At 42.5% G+C, this 20,771-nt stretch overlaps 1 protein-coding gene across 2 annotated transcripts in view; it reads left to right on the plus strand.

Annotated features, from left to right (window-relative positions):
- Positions 1 to 1,371: 1,371 nt before the first annotated feature.
- LOC137326164 (spermatogenesis-associated protein 7-like) overlaps positions 1,372 to 20,771 on the plus strand; it is an 82,150-nt gene continuing 62,750 nt past the window's right edge. The window contains exons 1-3 of one of the 2 annotated variants that reach the window (XM_067991038.1): positions 1,372 to 1,529; positions 10,693 to 10,785; positions 11,843 to 11,890. In XM_067991038.1, the coding sequence (XP_067847139.1) occupies positions 1,493 to 1,529; positions 10,693 to 10,785; positions 11,843 to 11,890 (178 nt within the window). In that variant the 5' untranslated portion in view covers positions 1,372 to 1,492. Of the gene's footprint in view, positions 1,530 to 10,692; positions 10,827 to 11,842; positions 11,891 to 20,771 lie in introns of those variants that run through there. The other variant, XM_067991039.1, reaches the window with a different exon arrangement.

A 20,771-nucleotide genomic window follows, 5' to 3' on the forward strand; every position in this document is an offset into this window, starting at 1 on the left:
ATTCCACTGAATCTTCCTTGCACTATTATTATGATTGTAATAATGTTGACTGCTTTGTTGCACTTATTTATAATTTACTTTTAACAAAGGTACAAAACATTCCTTTCTGTTTTATTTGGACAAATATGCTATGAGGTCAATAATCTATTATGTACTAAAAACAGTGAGTGGTCTCCAGACTCTAAAGGCACAGCACTATTAGACGGCACTATAAATGTAACAGTATGTGACACACTGAAAACAGTGTGATGCCACCTAATGTAATGTGACAGGGCCACCTAAAGAAAAAATTATGAATCCACCCTTGGAACCAAACAGTTTAAAAAGGAAATCCCAAAAGATTATGAAATAAATGATGAACACATGAAGAATGTTTGAATTGGAAAGGGATTCATAAATAAAACGTAATGTCTATCTCCCTCCTCCTCTCTCCCCCCTCCCAATCTCCCTCCCCCTCACAACCCTCTCTCCTCCTCCCTCTTCCCCCTCCCGATTTCTCACTCTCCCCTCCACTTTCCATCTCCCTCATCCAGCACTTTCCCCTTTCTCTGTCCTCCTCTCTGATTTCTGTCTCCCTCATTACCCTCTATCCTCTACCTTTATCCTCTTTCCACCTCTCTTTCTCTCCCCTTCCTCCCTCCCTCTCCCCACCCCTTTCTTTCCTCTCCCTCCTTCGCTATTCCTCCATCCCCTTTTCTCCCCTTCCTTTTCTCTGCCCCTCCCTTTCTCTCCCCTTCCTCTCCCCTCCTTTTTCCTTCCTCTCCCCATCTTCCCTACACCTCTGTCTTGCTCCTCCTTCCTCTCTGTCACTCCTCTGCCTCCCACTCCGTCTCTCCCTTTCTCTCCTCCGCCGTCCCTCCCATCCCTCCTTCCCCTCCGACCCCACCCTTCCCTCTCTCCCAATCCATCTTCCCTTCGCTCTCCCCTTCCTCCATCCCCTCCCCTCCCCCAATCCATTTCCCCCCTCCCCTCTCTCCTAATCCATCTTCCCTCCTCTCCCCTCTCCCAACCCATGTTCCCCTCCTTCCTTACCACTGTCTCTCCCCTCCCTCCCTCCATCCCCTCTCTCCAATCTGTCTTCCCTCCCCCCCTCCCCCCCTCCCCTCCCTCCTTCCCCCTCCCCTCCCTCCTTCCCCCTCCCCTCCCTCCTTCCCCTCCATCTCTCCCTCCTTCCCCTCCATCTCTCCCTCCTTCCCCTCCATCTCTCCCCTCTCCTCTCCTCTCCCACAATCCATCTTCCCCTCCATCTCTCCCCTCTCCTCTTTCACATATCCCTGCATAACTCTCTATCACCAAGGCAACGATGACGATCAACGACGCAAATATGCTGTGCCCCGATTGGTTGCCTGTTCCCCGGCTCCGCGGACGCGGCGTAGCTAGCAACGGACATGGCGACTGTCGTGTCTTTGTCCGGCTCTGGGCCCAGATAATGCCGGCATTTAGCGCCATAACTGCGATAAAATAAACGCGATTCTTTGTGCCAACCGAGAGCATGGGAAAGATCAGCATCAACATGGCTAATAAGAAAGGTACGTCCTATCTGTTAAACGTCAGTGTCGCGACAGCACCTGGTGCTGAGTCAGGATTTAACTGAAGGGGCGCGTGCTTGTTGTCGGGAGCGCGCGGAAAGCAGAATGGTGCTTAAACTCAGTGGGGTGATTGCATTGAAAGCTGCTGCTGGCAGCACAGCCCGTACATCGCTAAATCAGTAGAAATGAGGTAGACCACTTGCCGCTTCCAGCCAGAAAAATCTATCCCTATCGCAGCATCCAACTGTATCTTAAATGATTCCAAACTTTTTGTTTTGACTATATGTTCCAACTGCTGATTCTTTGTGTGAAGACCCCCTAACATCAGACCTAAATTTGCCTTTTTTTTCCCATTTTGAAGTGCCTCCTTGTCCTACTGCTATGGTTTAACTTGGAGTGCTGCTGCTGATTTGTCTTTTTATGTGGCTGTATATCTGGCCCGCTGTTATACACACTGTATCACATTTCCTTTCAGGCAGCTTTTCTCACTCACTCACTCACACTCTTAAGTATCTGGTGAATTTAACCAATTTGCATTGGGTTTTTGAAGTCAAGTCATTGATGTAATTTAGAAGTCGTAGGCGCCCCAACACCGTACTTTTGAAAGCTATTTTGATGTATGCCACTCTTACAAATGAACATAGCTCCATATATAATTCATAAACTTTCTGGGGCCCCAGACATCATTTAGAATTTGGACGATATAACATTGTAACAAACCAGCATAACCTTAGAGCAATGAAGTATCTAATATATGAAATAGTGATTGGATAAGTGTATTGTTATGCAAAATCAGTAGAAGTAAATAATTTGTACTGCTGCAAGCAAACTTCCAATATCTAATCTTTATTCTTGGATTTAAACCACTGTGAAGGCTGTTGACGCTAAATAATTTATACTGCTCCAAGCAAACTGCAGTGTACATTTATACTGCTCCAAGCAAACTTCCAAAATCTAATCTTCATTCTTGGATTTAAACCACTGTGAAGGCTGTTGACGCTATTCCATCATGACACGTGTCTGATGATGTCACAATGCATATGAAAATTACATTTAGTTAAATTTACTAGCAATAAAAAATGTTTTCTACATTATCATGAGAAGGGATGACCAATCATATAGAAGATTTCTTCTTAAATTTGGAATTTATCTGTCTTAGCAAAGTTCCAGCTGTGCTTTTACTATGCATGTTTGAACCTGAATTGCAGATGACTGCATTTATATTGCAGTCTGAATTCTGCAGTTTGAGTGTCAAACTACCAGCTCCTGGGGGTTTCACTTCAGCAGTCATCAAGGGCCATCGTACTTGATTTGTTTTGCAATTTTATCGGAGACAAGTGGGAAGGATCCCATCCCCTGATGGCAGACTATCTCTACGGATCCCATCAATCATTAACAGCCCTAGAGCTGTGGACCACCACTTGGATTACCAAGTGTGACAAAGAAAATCGACTTGGTACCAATCTCCTATCCCTAGGTGTGTCATGTTGGAGCCAATTCAACTCTAAGAAACCTTACTCGCTTCACCAGGCAGGCTGTCTTGAGGAGATCTGTTGCCTGCTGGACCAGGGGGCTATGCTTTGCCAGTGACTCTCAAAGTCACCACAGCCCTTAACTTCTTTGCCATTAGTTCTTTCCAGTCTGCCAACGGGAATATCACTCAGTCTGCAGTACACAGCAGGTTAGCAATGCCCTCTTTGCCAGGGCTAACCAATACATCACCTTCCCCATTGACTTCAGCAGTCAGCAGGAGAGAGCTCTGGGATTTGCAGCAAAGGCCAGGGCATCATTGATTACACACAATGCCATGAGGTCACCAGATCACCAACCAGCAGCATTCATCAACTTAAAAGGATACCACCGTATCTAAGGTGGACATCGTGGGGGCCATGGATAGATCGGGGTCGGAGATATCGGGGGGGGGTCAGACTTTGGGGGGGAGGGGACAGCTGATCGTGTGTGTCAGATCATGGCAGATAAGCTTGTTGGGCCTGGAGGAAACACTCCTGCTCCTCCTGGCCCATAAGCAATTCAAGCATTGTTCGTCCAACCCTTCTCGCCTCCTCTTACGTGACATGAATCAGAAGGCCCGGGAATCCCGGCCCCCAGGAGTTAAAAATAAAAAAAGCTATTAAAATGGCGGCACGCAGCCTCCTTAAACGCTTTTACTGACCGACCCGCTCCCTGAGAGCGGGTTGGTCACCCGTCCCCCAACTCGCCTCTGTTAAAACCAGAAGTGGCAGGTTGGAGGCGAGTTGGGGTTGGGATTTACATTTTTACAATTTTTACCTTCCCACCTGCCCCAACCCACCCATCCTTGGGGTTAAAAATACCCCATAGTATCATTGTGACGTCCATTTTGAGTGTGGTGTTTAAAACGAAGGGGAACAAGGGGAACTGTTGTTAAAAATGAGATTTTTGTTACAATCAGTTTTAAAATTACCATGTAAAAAATATATGCAGCACATTGCTAAGATGTTTACTGAAGGATCACAAGAAACATCACTTTGATTTAGCAAATAATGTTGGGATTAATTTTAGACAAAGTCACTTAGAATTGCAACCCCTTTAATTAATTTATTTAATGGTGATGGATTTAAATTACTTTGACACTTTTCAAAAAGAGTAATAATTTGCAAGAAATTAATTTTGTACTAACTATCATCACTTTTTGAATGCTGTTATGTGCTGTTTTGTCCAGGCAATGTTTGTTCTCCAATTTAACTGGTCAATTACAGAAATATACACAGCTTAATTTAATTTGTATCTATAGTGCAAAATAATGAAAGCACTTAGAAAGTGGGGAAACCTTGCTGATTTGAACATCTGGTGGCCATGTCCCTTGCAACTTCCTTGTTCTTATGCTTTTACTTGAGGTCCAACCATGAGAAAAGCTAATAAGCCTAGTATTCTTCTGTTTTGACTCTGTAATAATTTCTTACATAGAGCCCAGAACACAGCAGAACAGATTTCACCAGTATAGACAGAAATTACTGAGGTTCCATCACCTAGCTAACACAAAAATGTTTGTGTAAATGCATTGTGATTAGCAGTTACATCTGCAGGAAATAGTCATGATGGACTTTGTATTCTTTAATTAGAACATACATGCCAAGAGAGTTGAAATGGAAGACTAAGAATTGTTTTTAGCACAGTGGTAATGTCTGAACAGTCATATTCAAAATATCATCTCAAGGACTTAATCTAATGCACTGAATCACAGCAGATAAGACTTTTCCCAATTACTGTTGGATTTTTTTTAGTATGTGGAGGGCTACTGTACTCTGCAATAATAGTGGTTTAGAAAAATATATTCTATATTTAGCATAACATGTGCCAGATGTAATGAAGTTAGATATCTGATAAATTTGATCCTGTTGATTAGTTAGGACCAAAGATAGAGTTGGAGAATGTTGCAGTGGGTGGCACCATTGTTGTCACAAGGCTTGTTAAGTGTATCAGATCTGACCTGGTAAAAACGTATCTGCAATATGCAGTAATGGCATTCCTTTACCACCACCTCTCTCGACCCCTCCATTATCTCTCATTTGTCACACTGCTTGTTTGACATCCAGTGCTGGATGAGCAAAAATTTCCTCCAACTAAATATTGAGAAGACCGAAGTCATTGTCTTTGGTCCCCACTGCAAACTCTGTTCCCTAGCCACTGACTCCATCCCTCTCCCTGGCCACTGTCTGTTCACAACCATGGCATCCTATTTGACGCTGAGATGAGCTTCTGACCACATATTTGCTCCATCATCAAGACCGCCTACTTCCACCTCCGTAACATCTCTGCCCCTGCCTCAGCTCATTTGCTGCTGAAACCCTCATCCATGCCTTTGTTACTTCTAGACTCAACTATTCCAATGCTCTCCTGGTTGGCCTCTCATCTTCCACCCTCCATAAACTTGAGCTCACCCAAAACTCGGCTACCCGTATCCTAACTTGCACCAAGTCTTCTCCCGTCACCTCAGTGCTCGCTGACCTTCATTGGCTCCGGTCAGGGAATGCCTCGATTTTAAAATTCTCATCTTTGTCCTCGCCCTATCTCTATAACCTCCTCCAGCCCTACAACCCTTCGAGATCTCTGCGCTCCTCCAATTCTTGCCTCTTGCGCATCCCCAATTTTAATCGCTCAGCATTGTGGCTACGCCTTCAGTTGCCTAGGCCCTTAAGCTCTGGAATTCCCTCCCTAAACATCTCCACCTTTCTACCTCTTCTGCACCCTCTCTAAGGCCTTGACATCCTTCCTAAAATGGGGTGCCCAGAATTGAACACAGTACTCCAGCTGAGGCCTAACTGGTGTTTTATAAGGTTTAGCATAACTCCTTTGCTTTTGTACTCCATGCCTCTATTAATAAAGCCTAGGATCCCAAATGCCTTTTTAACAGCCTTCTCAACTTGTCCTGCCACCTTCAAAGATTTGTGTATGTGCACCCCCAGGTCTCCCTGTTCCTGCACCCCCTTAAAATTGTACCATTTAGTTTATATTGCCTCTCCTCATTCTTCCTACCAAAATGCATCACTTCACACTTCTCTGGGTTAAATTTCACCTGCCATGTGTCTGCCCATTTCACCAGTCTGTCTATGTCCTCCTGAAGTCTGTTACTATGCTCCATATTGTTTACTACATTTCCGAGTTTCATGTCATCTGCAAACTTTGAAATGATACACTCTGTACCCAAGTCCAGATCATTAAAATATATCAAAAAGAGCAGTGGTCCTAATACTGATCCCTGGGGAACACCACTGTATACTTCCCTCCAGTCTGAAAAACAACCTTTCACCAATACTCTCTGCTTTCTGTCCCTTAGCCAATTTTGTATCCATGCTGCCACTGTCCCTTTAATCTCATGGGCTATAATTTTGCTAGCAAGTCTATTATGTGGTACTTTATCAAATGCCTTTTGAAAGTCCATATACACAACATCAAACGCACTACCCTCACAACCCTCCCCATTACTTTATCAAAGAACTCAATCAAGTTAGCCAAACACGATTTTCCTTTAACAAATCCGTGCTGACTTTCATTTATTAGCCCATACTTTTCCAAGTGTCAATTCATTTTGGCCCGGATTATTGTCTCTAAATGTTTCCCTACCACCGGTTAGGCTGACTGGCCTGTAACTGCCGGATTTCTCCCTCTCCCCTTTTTTAACCAGGGGTGTAACATTTGCAATCCTCCAGTCCTCCGGCACCACCCCCGTATCTAAGGATGATTGGAAGATTGTGGCCAGAGCCTCTGCAATTTCCACCCTTACTTCCCTCAGTAACCTGGGATGCATCCCATCTGGACCGGGGAACTATTCTACTTTGAGTACTACCAACCTATTAAGTACCTCCTCTTTATCTATTTTTATCCTATCCAATATCGCTACTACCTCCTCCTTTACTGCTACAAGGGCCGCATTCTCTTCTCTAGTGAAGGCAGATGTGAAGTATTCATTTAGTGCCTCAGCCATGCCCTTTGCCTCCACAAGCAGATCTCCTTTTTTGTCCCTAATCGGTCCCACATTTCCTTTGACTACCCTTTTACTATTTATATGTTTTTACAAAAGACTTTTGGATTTCCTTTTATGTTAGCTCATTCTCTCTCTTTGCCCCTCTTATTCCCTTTTTTAGATCTCCTCTGTACTTTCTGTATTCAGCCTGGTTCTCTACTGTATCATGAACCTTGCATTCATCATAAGCCTCCTTTTTCAGTTTAATTTTAATCTCTGTATCTTTAGCCATCCTGGGAGCTCTTGCTTTGGATGCCCTTTTCCCTTGTAGGGATGTGCCTACTCTGAAGGCCTCCCATTGTTCAATTACTGTTTTGCCTACCAATTTTTGATTCCAATCCACCTGGGCAAGATCCTTTTTTAGCTCACTGAAATTTGCCCTCCTCCAGTTAAGCATTTTCACATTTGATTGTTTCTTGTCCTTTTCCATAACTATACTAAACCTAATGATATTATGACCACTGTTCCCCAAATGCTCCCCCCCTGAAACATGCTCCATTGTTCCACTATGTGGCTCGTTGTCAAATTTTGTTTGATAACACTCCTGTGAAGTGCCTTGGGGCGTTTTACTACGTTAAAGGCACTATATAAATGCAAGTTGTTGTTGTTGTGTACAGCATAACTATATTCCTGCACCAATTAGTTTAACAAAATTAGTATTGGACACAAGGGAATTTTTTTTTAAAAGACCATATTGTAAATTTTGTGTACTGACATTGTTTCAATCTTTATGGTCTCTTGCGCATCCCCAATTTTGATTGCTCCACCATTGGTGGCCGTGCCTTCAGCTGCCTAGGCGCTAAGCTCTGGAATTCCCTCCCTAAATCTATCCACCTCTCTATCTCTCCTCCTTTAAGATGCTCCTTAAAACCTACCTCTTTGACCAAGCACCTGTCCTAATACCTCATTATGTGGCTCGGTGTCAAATTTTATTTGATAACCCTCCTGTGAACTTCCTTGGGATATTTTAGTACATTAAAGGCACTATGTAAATGCAAGTTGTTGTTGTTGTTCATGGTAAAATGTCTGAATTGCTTTTAGCATGTGAGTAATGGATAAACACATTCAAAATGTCATCCTGAGGGCTTAATCTAATTTATTGAATAACAGCAAGTTGTCTGCAGGTTGGCATTATTTAAACCAGCAAATAATGGAGTAAGTGAGAAATGGCGTGAGCTGTGTTGGGCTAATATTTGCTGGAACAATTGCGCTGCTCCGTTGATAAGCATGCCTAAGCTGAGAAAGGCCGTTACTATCGCTCAGTCCACCATTGCAGTCAATGGCAATCGGCAGTTTGCTGGATTTATGCCATTATGCCAATTAGACTAAAAAATAATGGCGTGGGTATTGACATGAATTATGGCCATCTCATGACTGTCACCCTGGGAGGCCAACAAAGGGACTATTATAGCTGAGCCTCACCCTAGCAGTCTGTAAATTGCTCTTAGATTTTTTTTCTCTAATTCTCTGTGTTTTGGCAGTCTGTTCTTGCCAGTTTTGCCATCCAGAGTCCTGTTAGTGTTGGAGGGCAATTATTTTTAGGACTCAAACTTCTTTCTACACGTATAAGAAGGTGAAAGCATTGCAATGGTCTATCCACTGGACATTCCAGTGTTCTGGATTATCATGGACAAGGTGGAAGAGGAGCAGAGAGAGCAGGCGCATCACATGAGGCAGCATGGCTGGATTGTAGTGGTCAGCTGTGCACTGCAGGAAGGGCTCACCTGTAACTTGGCAGATGAGATGCCTGTGGAATTGGAGGATCCTGATCTGCATGTCGCTGGGCCCATGGGTGGTAGTCTCCCGGAGGAAGGCACGATGGTTGCGGCCAAAATGGCCAGAGAGCTCAGGTGTTTGAACAATGATAACTACCCCCGCCTTCGCCTCTTTTTAAAGGAAAAATAGAAAGTACAACTGAAAAATGCCTAAAATAGAAACCAAAAATCATTACAAAAAAAACCTCCTAAATACAGTGGTGTTTCGATATATTGAAGTCCAAGAGATTTTGATAAGCTTCTGGCCTAGTCTTATTCTCCTGGTCTTTCCAGTGCCAGTATTGTACTCTCTCAGGCTGCTTTACATACATGCACTGTGTTTTAAACCTAACCCAACTTGGCCTGATCTAAATGTTGTGATAGCCTCCAGTAGTATTCTCCAGCTGTCTGCTCTCCTCTCTCCAAATCCTGGTCAGTGTGCTGAACAGTGATTGTTGTTTCTGTGTACTGCTGGATTAATCTGCTTGAATTTCATGGGCCCAGCGGCATAGTCTGCTCTCAGTACCAGAGCAGCAAAGTTCATTGTATCAAGATTCCACTAAATCTTGTGGAAAATGGACCTTAATCTTCTCGTTACTTTTATCATTATGCACACACTTTTCTCCTCAGATGACCTGGAGCTGCCCAACCCTCCAAGGTGCTCCTCAGGCTGATTATGCAGAAGCACACAGCTATGAGTATTTTTTGTCCAAAGGTCAAACAATTTTGGACCAGTCTCCAATTCTGGGCAAAGCATCAGCTTCCCTTTAAAGTGAATGGAGCCACTCCAGGATGCAAATGTGCCATCCCCAAAGTATACATCATCAGAGCACTGAGGGGGAAGTTCAAATGTGAAATGTTGGTCGCAGTAAAGGTAAACATAACCATGAAAATTGCAGATATTTATTCTGACAGTACATATATAGTTTGAGGAAATGTACTGGTACTCTTGCTACCCTTTTTCTACCCCCTCCAGTTTTCTTGCCCTGTATCGCAGATAGTAAAAGAAGACTACATGTCCACATAATCCAGAACCGCAAGCTGATTGTTGATGTGAACATAGGAGATTTGGATGTCATTTTGAATCTGGGAGTTGTCAAATTTTGCAAAGAAACAAAAATCTATTTAACCGTTACCACTATTTCCATAGGACTTATAGGATTCAAATGTCACATAAGCAACCATTCTGCTAGAATAATTGCAGGACCTATTGTGTAACCACAGGTGGTGTGTATTTTATTGACCAATGGTTTATTGTACTTAATTCTTTTAAGTATTGTACAAGTTTTCTATTCCTTAACAAAGCTACTATAAACTGTTGCCAATTTCAGCTGCTAAATAATATAAATTGGATAAGTGCATGAAAAAATACAAAATGTAATTGAGAACAATTTCTCAATGCATTTAACTTTTGGTGCAGGAATGCCATTGCATAGCTCAGTGGATCTGGTACTGAGATATCCAGACAATGACGGTTCCTGCTTTGATTCTGGCTTGTGCTGAGTTGGTCAGTCTTGGCTGGAACAATCAGATAAAGAGGGTTTCTGCAGATCGTTAATGCATGTTCGTGGATGTTGGGCGAGGACAGGATTAAGTTGGGCTCTGATGCCCCCCCCCTATGGTTGAATAGATATAAAGAATAGCCACTTGGGTGAAGTGCTGGTGAGCTGCTAGCGCTTGAGAAACTAAACGCCAGAATTGGTGCCCCAAGAAGGGAAGAAATGGTGAGAAAGTGATTAGGGGGATAAAACCTGCTGAAGTCTCAGCCATGGACCTTAATAATAACGTAATGTTTAGATACATGTCATTGGTCAGTGCCTCGAATTTACCTGTGATAATTTTTCCTCATTTAAAAGCATTTCAGATTTTTTTTAGTGTGTAATGCGCTCCCTCTTTGTCCTTACAGCTTACAGTGCAGGTTCTTCCAGCAATCTGAATGACCGGTATCTAATCCAGACTCATATGGCATCCCACTACAACAGAATCCTCTCTGCCAAAGGTGATGCGTCACAAATTATTATATAAAAGCTCATCAGCATGGTATGCTTCACTGTATAGTATTGTGTAATGTTATACTTTATTGTACGTCTATATGACCTTTAGGAATCTCAAATCCTCGGAATAGCTGAATATAATTGCTCTTTTCAGCCACATTTGCTGATATTTAGCTATAGAAAGGCAACTTCGATCAAATTTCAGGTATTAATTTTCTACCACTAGATAGATCTTGTGTCCCTTGTGAATACTGTTGTGTACTTAAGTACACTAGAGCTGTATAGTAGGAGCAAAATGAACTAGGTAACTTTCCTCCTGTTGTGAAGAATGGACCATTTTTCCTAACCATGTAATTTCCAGGATTACAAACATGGTTGTTATTGTTTTCATATCTTCACATTCTTCCATTGGAGAATAATGTGAAGTAGCGGAAGGATTCATAGACTGATTAACAATCTGACAGGCCACAAAGTGAACTTTCCTTCCATAGTTGTAATCATCTTTATACCAGCCAATAGGGTGGTTAGTTATACGTTGGGAGGGTTTTATTGTCTCCCACAACCCATACAATGAAGGTGGGCTACCCACACCCACCAGTACGTGTAACTCGCTGGATGTCAACCTAGAATTCCGAGCCGGAGCTCCGGTCTTCATTCGAGTATGGAGTTGGGCTCAAACCTGCACCTCCTGACTCAGAGGTGGGAATGCTATCACTAAGCCAAAGATTGCAGTATAGATTGCATTATTATGACAGAAACCTGTATGCAATAATGTGACATTGTTGCCTCTATTCTGTCAATTGCAGCAATAAAAGGAAATTTTATGGAAATACTATAAATTAGATGAAAGATCAATTTTGTTCTGCAGTCCTGCTGTTATTACAGAATGCTTGCAAGCATCACTTTTTTTGTTGCAGACAGGAACTTGAACTTGGAAACTTAAGCTTGAACTCCCAACTACAGGGAAATCAGTTTTGATTATCTCTGCTCTAAGAAGTGTTTGCTACTGAAAACTTAATCAGTCACTTTTAAAAGGTAATTTTGCATTTTTTGTTCTTTCAGCTTCAGTGGATTGTTCTGTTCCAAAAAGCATGCTGTTAAGTGTAAAATGTAAGTAGTTTATTTATTGTAAGTGAAGGTTTAACTAAGGCAAAACTATGAAATAGAATAAACCCACAAATATTTACACTAAAGATTGTAGAATCATATCATATCACAGCACAGAAGAAGGCCATTTGGCACATCATGCCTGTGCCAGCTCTCTGAAAAAGCAGTCCACTCAGTCCTATTTTCTTACATACCCTTTAAAATTTTTCTTTTTCAAATATTTATCCACTTCCATTTTTAAGACTTTATGGATCTGCTTTCATAGCTATTTCTGGTACGGTATGCCATGGCCTGATGACCCTCTGCATAAAAAAACTTCCTCCTAACTGCTCTCCCTTTGTTCTTTTCCTGGTGATCTTGAATTTATGCTCCCTAGTCACTGATTCATCAATCAGTCGAAATAGTTTTTCTCGATTTACCTAATCAAAACCCTTTATAATTTTGAACATCTCTATCAGATATACTCTTAACTTCCTCTGTTGTCATGAAGAGAGTCCCAGTTTCTCTAGTCCGTCTTCATAACTAAATCCTCCCATCCCTGCTATCATCTTAGTGAATCTCTTTTGCACCCTTTCCATGGCCATGGCATCTTTCCCAAAGTAAGGCACCCAAAAGTGGACACCATATTCTGACTGCAACCTAACTAATGATTTGTGCAGGTTTAGCCTTATCTCTTTGCTTTTGTATTCTATGCCTCTATTTATAAAACCTATGATCCCATATGCTTTTTTTAATCTGCTTTATCAACTTGTCCTCCCATTTTTAAAGATTTGTGTACCTCAACCTCGTAAATCTCTCTGCTCCTCTACTCCTTTTAAGGTTTTATCATTTAGTGTATATGTTCTCCTTATTGCTTCCAAAATGTATCATCACACATTTCTCTGCCTAATCTACTAACCTGTCTTTGTCATCCTTAAGTATGTATACAGTCCTCTTCATGTTCCCTATTTTTGCCATCTGCAATTGTTAATATTATGCCCAAGTCCATTTATATATTGAGAAGAGCAATGGTCCCAACACTGATGTCTGAGGAACACCACTATTTACATCCCTCCAGTCTGAAAAATATCCATTAATTACTACTCACATTTCCTGTTTTTTAACATATTTCCTATCCATGGTGTCACACTCCCTTTAATATAGTGCATTCATTTTATCAACAGCGTCCTATGCGACACCTTATCAAATGTCTTTTGAAAATCTATATCCAAAACATCTACTGCATTTCCTTTATCAATACATTCTGTTATTTACTCAAACAACTTTATTAAATTTGTCAGACACCACTTGCCTTTTACCAATCCATGCTGGTTGTTCTTAATTAATCCACGTCTTTCTAGAAAAGCTTATCCAACACTGACATTATGCTGAATGTTCTGTATTTACCTGATTTAATCCTTTCTCTGTTTTTGAACAGAGTTGTTACCTGTCAACCCTTCAGTCATCTGACACACTTCTATATCCAAGGATGTTTGAAAAATTGTGGTCAGATCTCTGCTATTTCCTCTCTGATTACCCTCAGCATTCTAGGGTGCATATCTTCAGGGCCCACTTAGAATTCCACTCAATTCTCCATCCTGTCTCCTTATTTGTAGTCATTCCACCTCCTCCTCTTGCACTCTTTCATGTCCACTATCATACCCTTCTGTGAAAACCGAGCTAAGTTTTCATTTAGAATCTGTCATTCCTTCATCCTCCTATCTCATCTTTAATCAGCCCTACCCTTTCTTTAACTATTCTTTTACTTTTTATGTGTTTATAAAATTCTTTACTATCTCCTTTATTTTACCTGCCAGTCTTTCCTCATACCCCCTCTTAGCTGTCCTAATCTTCTTTGCTTCCCATCTATATTTTCTCTAGCTTGATTTTCTTTTGTATTAATAGCTCTAGATCTGTCATTAAGCTTGTTTAAGTCTCATTTTAATTTATTTACTCATCCAAGGAACCCTAGCTTTTACTACACCACCGTTACATTTTGTGGGGATACGTCTAGCTTATACTTAATCTCTTGTTTGAAAGTGCTCAAATAATGGGAAACAGTCATATTTGCCAGTTTTTCTTTCCAGTTTATGTGGGCTAGTTATCTTTTTACCTATTTGAAATTGGCTTTTTTGTAGTCAACTAACTTTATCTTTGAATGTTCCTTCTCCTTTACCGTTCTTAAATTTAATCAAATTATGTTAATGGCACTGTTTCCTAGATATACTCCTGCCCTTTACATTAACTACTTGCTCCACTTAATTTCCTAGAACTAGATCCAGCATTACCTAAAATCATCCTGATCTATAAAGCAGTCCTGGACACTTTGTAGAAATTCCTCTCTTTCTCTGCCACTTACATTACTTTTATCCCAGTCTTTTTTTGGTGAGGTGAGAGTGACTGCCCTTGACATCAAGACAGCATTTGACCGAGTGTGGCACCAAGGAGCCCTAGTAAAATTGAAGTCAATGGGAATCGGGGGGAAAACTCTCCAGTGGCTGGAGTCATACCTAGCACAAAGGAAGATGGTAGTGGAGGCCAATCATCTCAGCCCCAGGGCATTGCTGCAGGAGTTCCTCAAGGCAGTGTCCTAGGCCCAACCATCTTCAGCTGCTTCATCAATGACCTTCCCTCCATAATAAGGTCAGAAATGGGGATGTGCGCTGATGATTGCACAGTGTTCAGTTCCATTCGCAACCCCTCAAATAATGAAGCAGTCCGAGCCCGCATGCAGCAAGACCTGGACAACATCCAGGCTTGGGCTCATAAGTGGCAAGTAACATTCGCGCCAGACAAGTGCCAGGCAATGACCATCTCCAACAAGAGAGAGTCTAACCACCTCCCCTTGATATTCAACGGCATTACCATCGCCGAATCCCCCGCATCAATATCCTGGGGGTCACCATTGACCAGAAACTTAACTGGACCAGCCATATAAATACTGTGGCTACAAGAGCAGGTCAGAGGCTGGGTATTCTGCAGCAAGTGACTCACCTCCTGACTCCCCAAAGCCTTTCCACCATCTACAAGACACAAGTCAGGAGTGTGATGGAATACTCTCCACTTGCTTGGATGAGTGCAGCTCCAACAACACTCAAGAAGCTCGACACCATCCAGGACAAAGCAGCCCGCTTGATTGGCACCCCATCCACCACCCTAAACATTCACTCCCTTCACCACCGACGCACAGTGGCTGCAGTGTGTACCATCCACAGGATCCACTGCAGCAACTCGCCAAGGCTTCTTCGACAGCACCTCCCAAACCCGCGACCTCTACCACCTAGAAGGACAAGAGCAGCAGGCACATGGGAACAACACCACCTGCACGTTCCCCTCCAAGTCACACACCATCCCGACTTGGAAATATATCGCCGTTCCTTCATCGTTGCTGGGTCAAAATCCTGGAACTCCCTTCCTAATAACACTGTGGGAGAACCTTCACCACACGGACTGCAGCGGTTCAAAAAGGCGGCTCACCACCACCTTCTCAAGGGCAATTAGGGATGGGCAATAAATGCCGGCCTCGCTAGCGACGCCCACATCCCATGAACGAATAAAAAAAAAACCCAGTCTTTTTTTGAATAGTTAAAGTCACCCATTATTGGAGCCCTCTTGTTCTTGCACTTTTCTCTAATATTGTAATATGTTAATGGTTTTATTTCTATTCAGGCCCGTATGTGAGAGCAATTGCTTTCTTGTGTTTGTTTTAATATCTTTATATTGGACATTTGTTGATCTGCTATCAATAATAAAGCTGAGATCCTTCTTTATTGAAGATTTAATGATTTAGTATTCACCAATGTTTGAGATAAAAATGCCAAAAAATAATTTGACTGCTGATGTTTGCCTTAAATTTGAGGGTCTCCTGATGGCTTACAGCATTGGGTAAATGCGCTCATCCAGTGTGGTACTGTGTTGTTGGCTATGTTAGTTGACCTCAGCCATTCGTGGAGTAAGAACATAAGAAATAGGAGCAGGAGTAGGCCATACGGCCCCTCGAGCCTACTCCGCCATTCAATAAGATCATGGCTGATCTTCTACCTCAACTCCACTTCCCCGCCCTATTCCCATATCCCTTATTTCCCTTAGTGTCCAAAAATCTATCAATCTCAATATACACAACGACTGAACATCCATAGCCCTCTGGGGTAGAGAATTCCAAAGATTCACAACTCTGAGTGAAGACATTTTTCCTCATCCCGGTCCTAAATGGCCGACCCCTTAGCTTGAGACTGTGACCCCTAGTTCTAGACTCTTCAGTCAGATGAAGTAGCCTCTCAGCATCTACCCTGTCAAGCCCTCTAAGAATTTTAAACTTTCCAATGAGATCACCTTTCATTCTTCTAAACTCCAGAAAATATAAGCCCATTCTACTCAGTCTCTCCTCAAAGGACTACCCTCTCATCCCAGGAATCAATCTAGTGAACCTTCGTTGCAAGTATATCCTTCTTTAGGTAAGAAGGCCAAAACTGTACACAGTACTCCAGGTGTGGTCTTACCAGAGCTCTATATAATTGCAGCAAGACCTCCTTACTCTTATACTCCAACCCCCTTGCAATAAAGGCTAATATTCCAATTACCTTCCTAATTGCTTGCTGTACTCGTATGTTAACTTTCTGTGATTCGTGTACAAGGACACCCAAATCCTTCTGAATACCAACATTTCTTAGTCTCTCACCTTTTAAAAAATATTTTGCTTTTCTATGCTTCCTACCAAAGTGGATAATTTCACATTTCCCCTCCATCTGCCACCTTCTCGCCCACTCACTGTCTATATCCCTTTGCAGACTCTTTACGTCCTCCTCACAGCTTACTTTCCCACCTAGCTTTGTATCATCAGCAAACTTGGATACGTTACGCTCGGTCCCCTCATCTAAGTCACTGATAAATATTGTAAACAGCTGAGGTCCAAGCACTGATCCTTGCGGCACTCCACTAGTTACAACCTGCCAATCTGAAAATGACCTGTTTATTCCTACTTTCTGTTTTCTGTCCGTTAACCAATCTCAATCCGTGCTAGTATATTACTCCAAATCCCATGAGCCATAATCTTGTGTAACAACCTCTTGTGGCACGTTATCGAATGCCTTTTGAAAATCCAAATATACCACATCCACTGGTTCCCCCTTATCTACCCTGCTAGTTACACCGAGTAGAGATGTTTCAATCAGCCTTATGCTTCCCTGGGCTAGGGAAGGAAAAAACTAGCCAGGGTTCATGTTTCTGATAGTTAGCGAGTAACCTCTGCGGTAAAGTGCACGTCTGGACATCAACTGAAGATCATTTAGTTGCCAACACTCATAGTACAGGCTGATCCATGAAGAATGGCCATTTGAGTGCCGTGCCAAAGGGCAGCACAAGCCTGTGGAACCACACCCCAGCATGTTAGTGCCTTCCAAAGAAGAAGGGAGTAAATTGGAGAGATGAAAAAAATCCAGTTAAAATATGGGTCTGCAGTTGTGTGTATTTTTAAAAATATTTTTGATTTATGTTTATTTACATTTAATTGAATTTAGCCTAACATGAGGCACTTGGGCAAAGTACCAAAAATACTATTTTGACTGCATTGCAGCAGTTATATTTCAAAACAAAAGTTAAGCGTATTGAAGATGATACATTAATACTTACGATTATTTTTATTTTGTAATCTTCCCTGTTTTCGTCCCTCCATTTTTATTAGTTACTTGCCTTCACTACTGCTTCAGATAAATGAGAAGCTAAGTGAACTGCAGACTTATCCAATATAGTTGCAGTATAGTTGCTTATTTGTTCATTTCTTTAGCTATGTCAGGAAACCTTCCTGAGTTGCTGGCAATTGAGTTGAGATAATTTATGAAACTCGTTGCATGAGTCTGTACTAGTAGACAGATTTGCAGTGCAAGATTTTCGACTGTTTTGAAACTGAACTTCAGTGCTTCAGGATGTATTTCATGTACTTGTAATTGAGGTTTTGTTGCTAATTTGTAACCATTTCGAACTGAAGTTGGTACAACTGCATCTCAATGAGACAGATTCCGTTTTGTGTTTATGTTAAACATGTTTTCAGACCTAGAAAACATACTGATTTTTCTTTTTTTTTAAATGCCATTCTATTACCAACAATCTGACAATAAAGATGTTCAATTAAAAATAAAAATAGAAGTAGATTAACTTTCTTGCAATCCCAGTAGGGCCGACATTTTACTGTTGGTTGTGCTGAATAAACAATGTGTTCCTGCTTACTTGTATCTTGAATCAGTTTCCCAGATAGCATACAATGATCAAAACAATAAACAGCAATGCCTGGAACTCCAGCTGATCAGGAGAGAGCTGGGATCATCTGTGTTGAGAAATCTAAAAGTTTAAAAAATTCATAAAGAAAAGTAACATGGCACTCCAGAGGAATAAAAGTATATCACATTTTCATTAATTAAAAAATTGCATTGCGTTTACAATTTCAGAAACCACTAAGAATTGCACTAAACATTAGTTGTCATGAGGCACTTTAAATAAATCAGTCTTGACATGCAGTAGTTAACATTATATATTGACCAGTATGCTTTAATATTCTGTTTACAACCAGGACATATATGTCTTAAGCTTTGCCATTCCTCTGTGTCCATTCACGTTTGTATTTTGGCTGCCGCTCTAGTCTTGAGCCCATTACTTATATCTCCCTTTTTTCTCTTTTCTTTTTACCTCTCTTGGGCCTTTCTCCCCGACTCCTCCCCTTCCTGATAAAGCAGTAATCCACCTTTCATTTCTCCCCTCTTGGGTACTTTATCTCCACAACTCCCTAACCCAACCCTTCACTATTCCTCCACCTTCCTACTCTCTGGCCATTGTCCCAGGCTTAAATCCCTCTTGGATAAGCTCACAGCTCACTTCTCTCCTCTTAGTTCACTGCCCTCCTCTCCTCTCTTAACCTCTCCCTCCATATAAACTCTCCTACCCATATTCACGGGCACCCCGTTGACCTTGCATCTCACATGGCCTCTCTATTCCCATCGTCTAAATCACAGACAAGGCTATTTTTGATCACTTGCTTGTATCACTCACCACTCACATCCCCTTTTCCCCCTTCCAATCTCACTTCCTTCTGTGTTGGCACCTGGAAAAAATTCTCGCCCAAGTCACTTATAACTGCACTTTCAAACTCCCGACTGGCTAGCCTTTAGCCCTCTTTGCCAAGATATGTTTGCAGCTTTTGATCTGTTCAATGACTCCCTCACCTCTGCCTTTGATGCCTTTGTCCCCATTAAAACCCTTACTCTCTCCCACCCCAGACGGCCCCCATATTTGCTCCCTCAAATCCAAGGACTGCAGACTTCAATGTGTCTGGTGCACAATTGGTTTAGCCATTCATCACCAGATCCGTCTGGGCCACATAAAGCACTACAGGGCCCTGCTCACCTCTTTCAAAACTGCTCACTATTCCAGGATCATCCTGGAATGCAAATATAACCCCCAGCTTCTTATCTCCACTACGAACTGTCTCTTTAAATCCATCCCCCCATTCCGTCCACTCTACCTTCAACAAGCGCGAGAAGCTCATGGACTTCTTTGTCACTAAAATTGACACCATCCATTTAGCTGCCTCTGCCACATCCCCCCCCGCCCCTTCCCCTTGTCCACCAAGTCAAACTTCCCCCAAGGTTCCCCCTGCTTTAGCCCTGAACTCACATCTTCCTTTTGTTTCTCTCCTATCTCCCCCCATACCCTCTCCATGCTCATCTTGTCCATTTGAGACCCACCTCCTGTTCTCTTGACCCTATTCCCACTAAACTGCTGACCACCCAACTTCCCTTCCTGGCTTCCATGCTAGCTCACATTGTAAACGGTTCCTTTCTCCTCAAGCACCTTAGCCCTCTCACTTTCAAAACTGCTATCATCACCTTTTCCTCAAAATACCGATGCTTGATCCCTCTGTCCTTGCAAACTATCGCCTCATCTCCAATCCTCCCTTTCCTCTCAAGTCCTTGAACATGTTGTCCACTCCCAAATCTGTGCCCATCTTTCCCGCAACTCCATGTTTGAATCTCCCCAATCAGTTTTCCACCACTGCCACAGCACTGAAATGGTCCAAATCAAAGTCACAAATGACAACCTTTGTGACTGTGACCATGGTGCAGAATCCCTCCTCGTCCTTCTCGACCTCTCTGCAGCCTTTGACACGGTCGATCACACCATCCTCCTCTAATGACTCTCCTCCATTGTCTAGCTGGGTAGGACTGACCCAGCTTTGTTCCACTCTTACCTATCCAATTGTAGCCAGTAAATATCCTGCAATGGTTTTGCTTCCTACTCCCGCACTGTTACCTTTGGAGTCCCTCAAAGATTTATCTTTGCTTTCCTTCTCAGTGACATGTTCCACATGTATGTCGACGACACCCAGCTTTACTTCTCCACCACCTTTCTCAACCCTCCACTGCCCCTGTGTTGTCAGCCAGCTTGTCTGCCATCCATCCTAGATGAGCTACAATTTCCTCTAATTAAACATTGCGAACACCGAAGCCATTGTCTTCGATTCCCCCCTACAAACTCTGATTCCCCGCCACTGATTTCATCTCCCTCACGGCCCCTGCCTCAGGCTGAACCAGAATGTTCGCAACCTTGGCGTTCGATTTGACCCCGAGCTGATCGTCCGACCCCATATCCTCTGCATCACAAAGACCACCTACTTCCATCTTTGTAACATTGCTAGTCTCTCCCCTGCCACAGCCAGTCTGCTGCCGAAACACTCATCCACGCTTTTGTTATCGCCAGACTTGATGATTCTAACACTTTCCTGGCCAGCCACCCATTCCCCATAAACTTGAGTTCATCCAAAACTCTGCTGCCCCTATCGTACCCTACACCAAGTCCCACTCACACATCATTGATCTATCCACGCCTCAAATTTAAAGTTCTCATCCTTGTGTTCAGA

Source organism: Heptranchias perlo, chromosome 10 (assembly GCF_035084215.1).
Source record: "Heptranchias perlo isolate sHepPer1 chromosome 10, sHepPer1.hap1, whole genome shotgun sequence".
Classification (NCBI taxonomy): Eukaryota; Metazoa; Chordata; class Chondrichthyes; order Hexanchiformes; family Hexanchidae; genus Heptranchias; species Heptranchias perlo.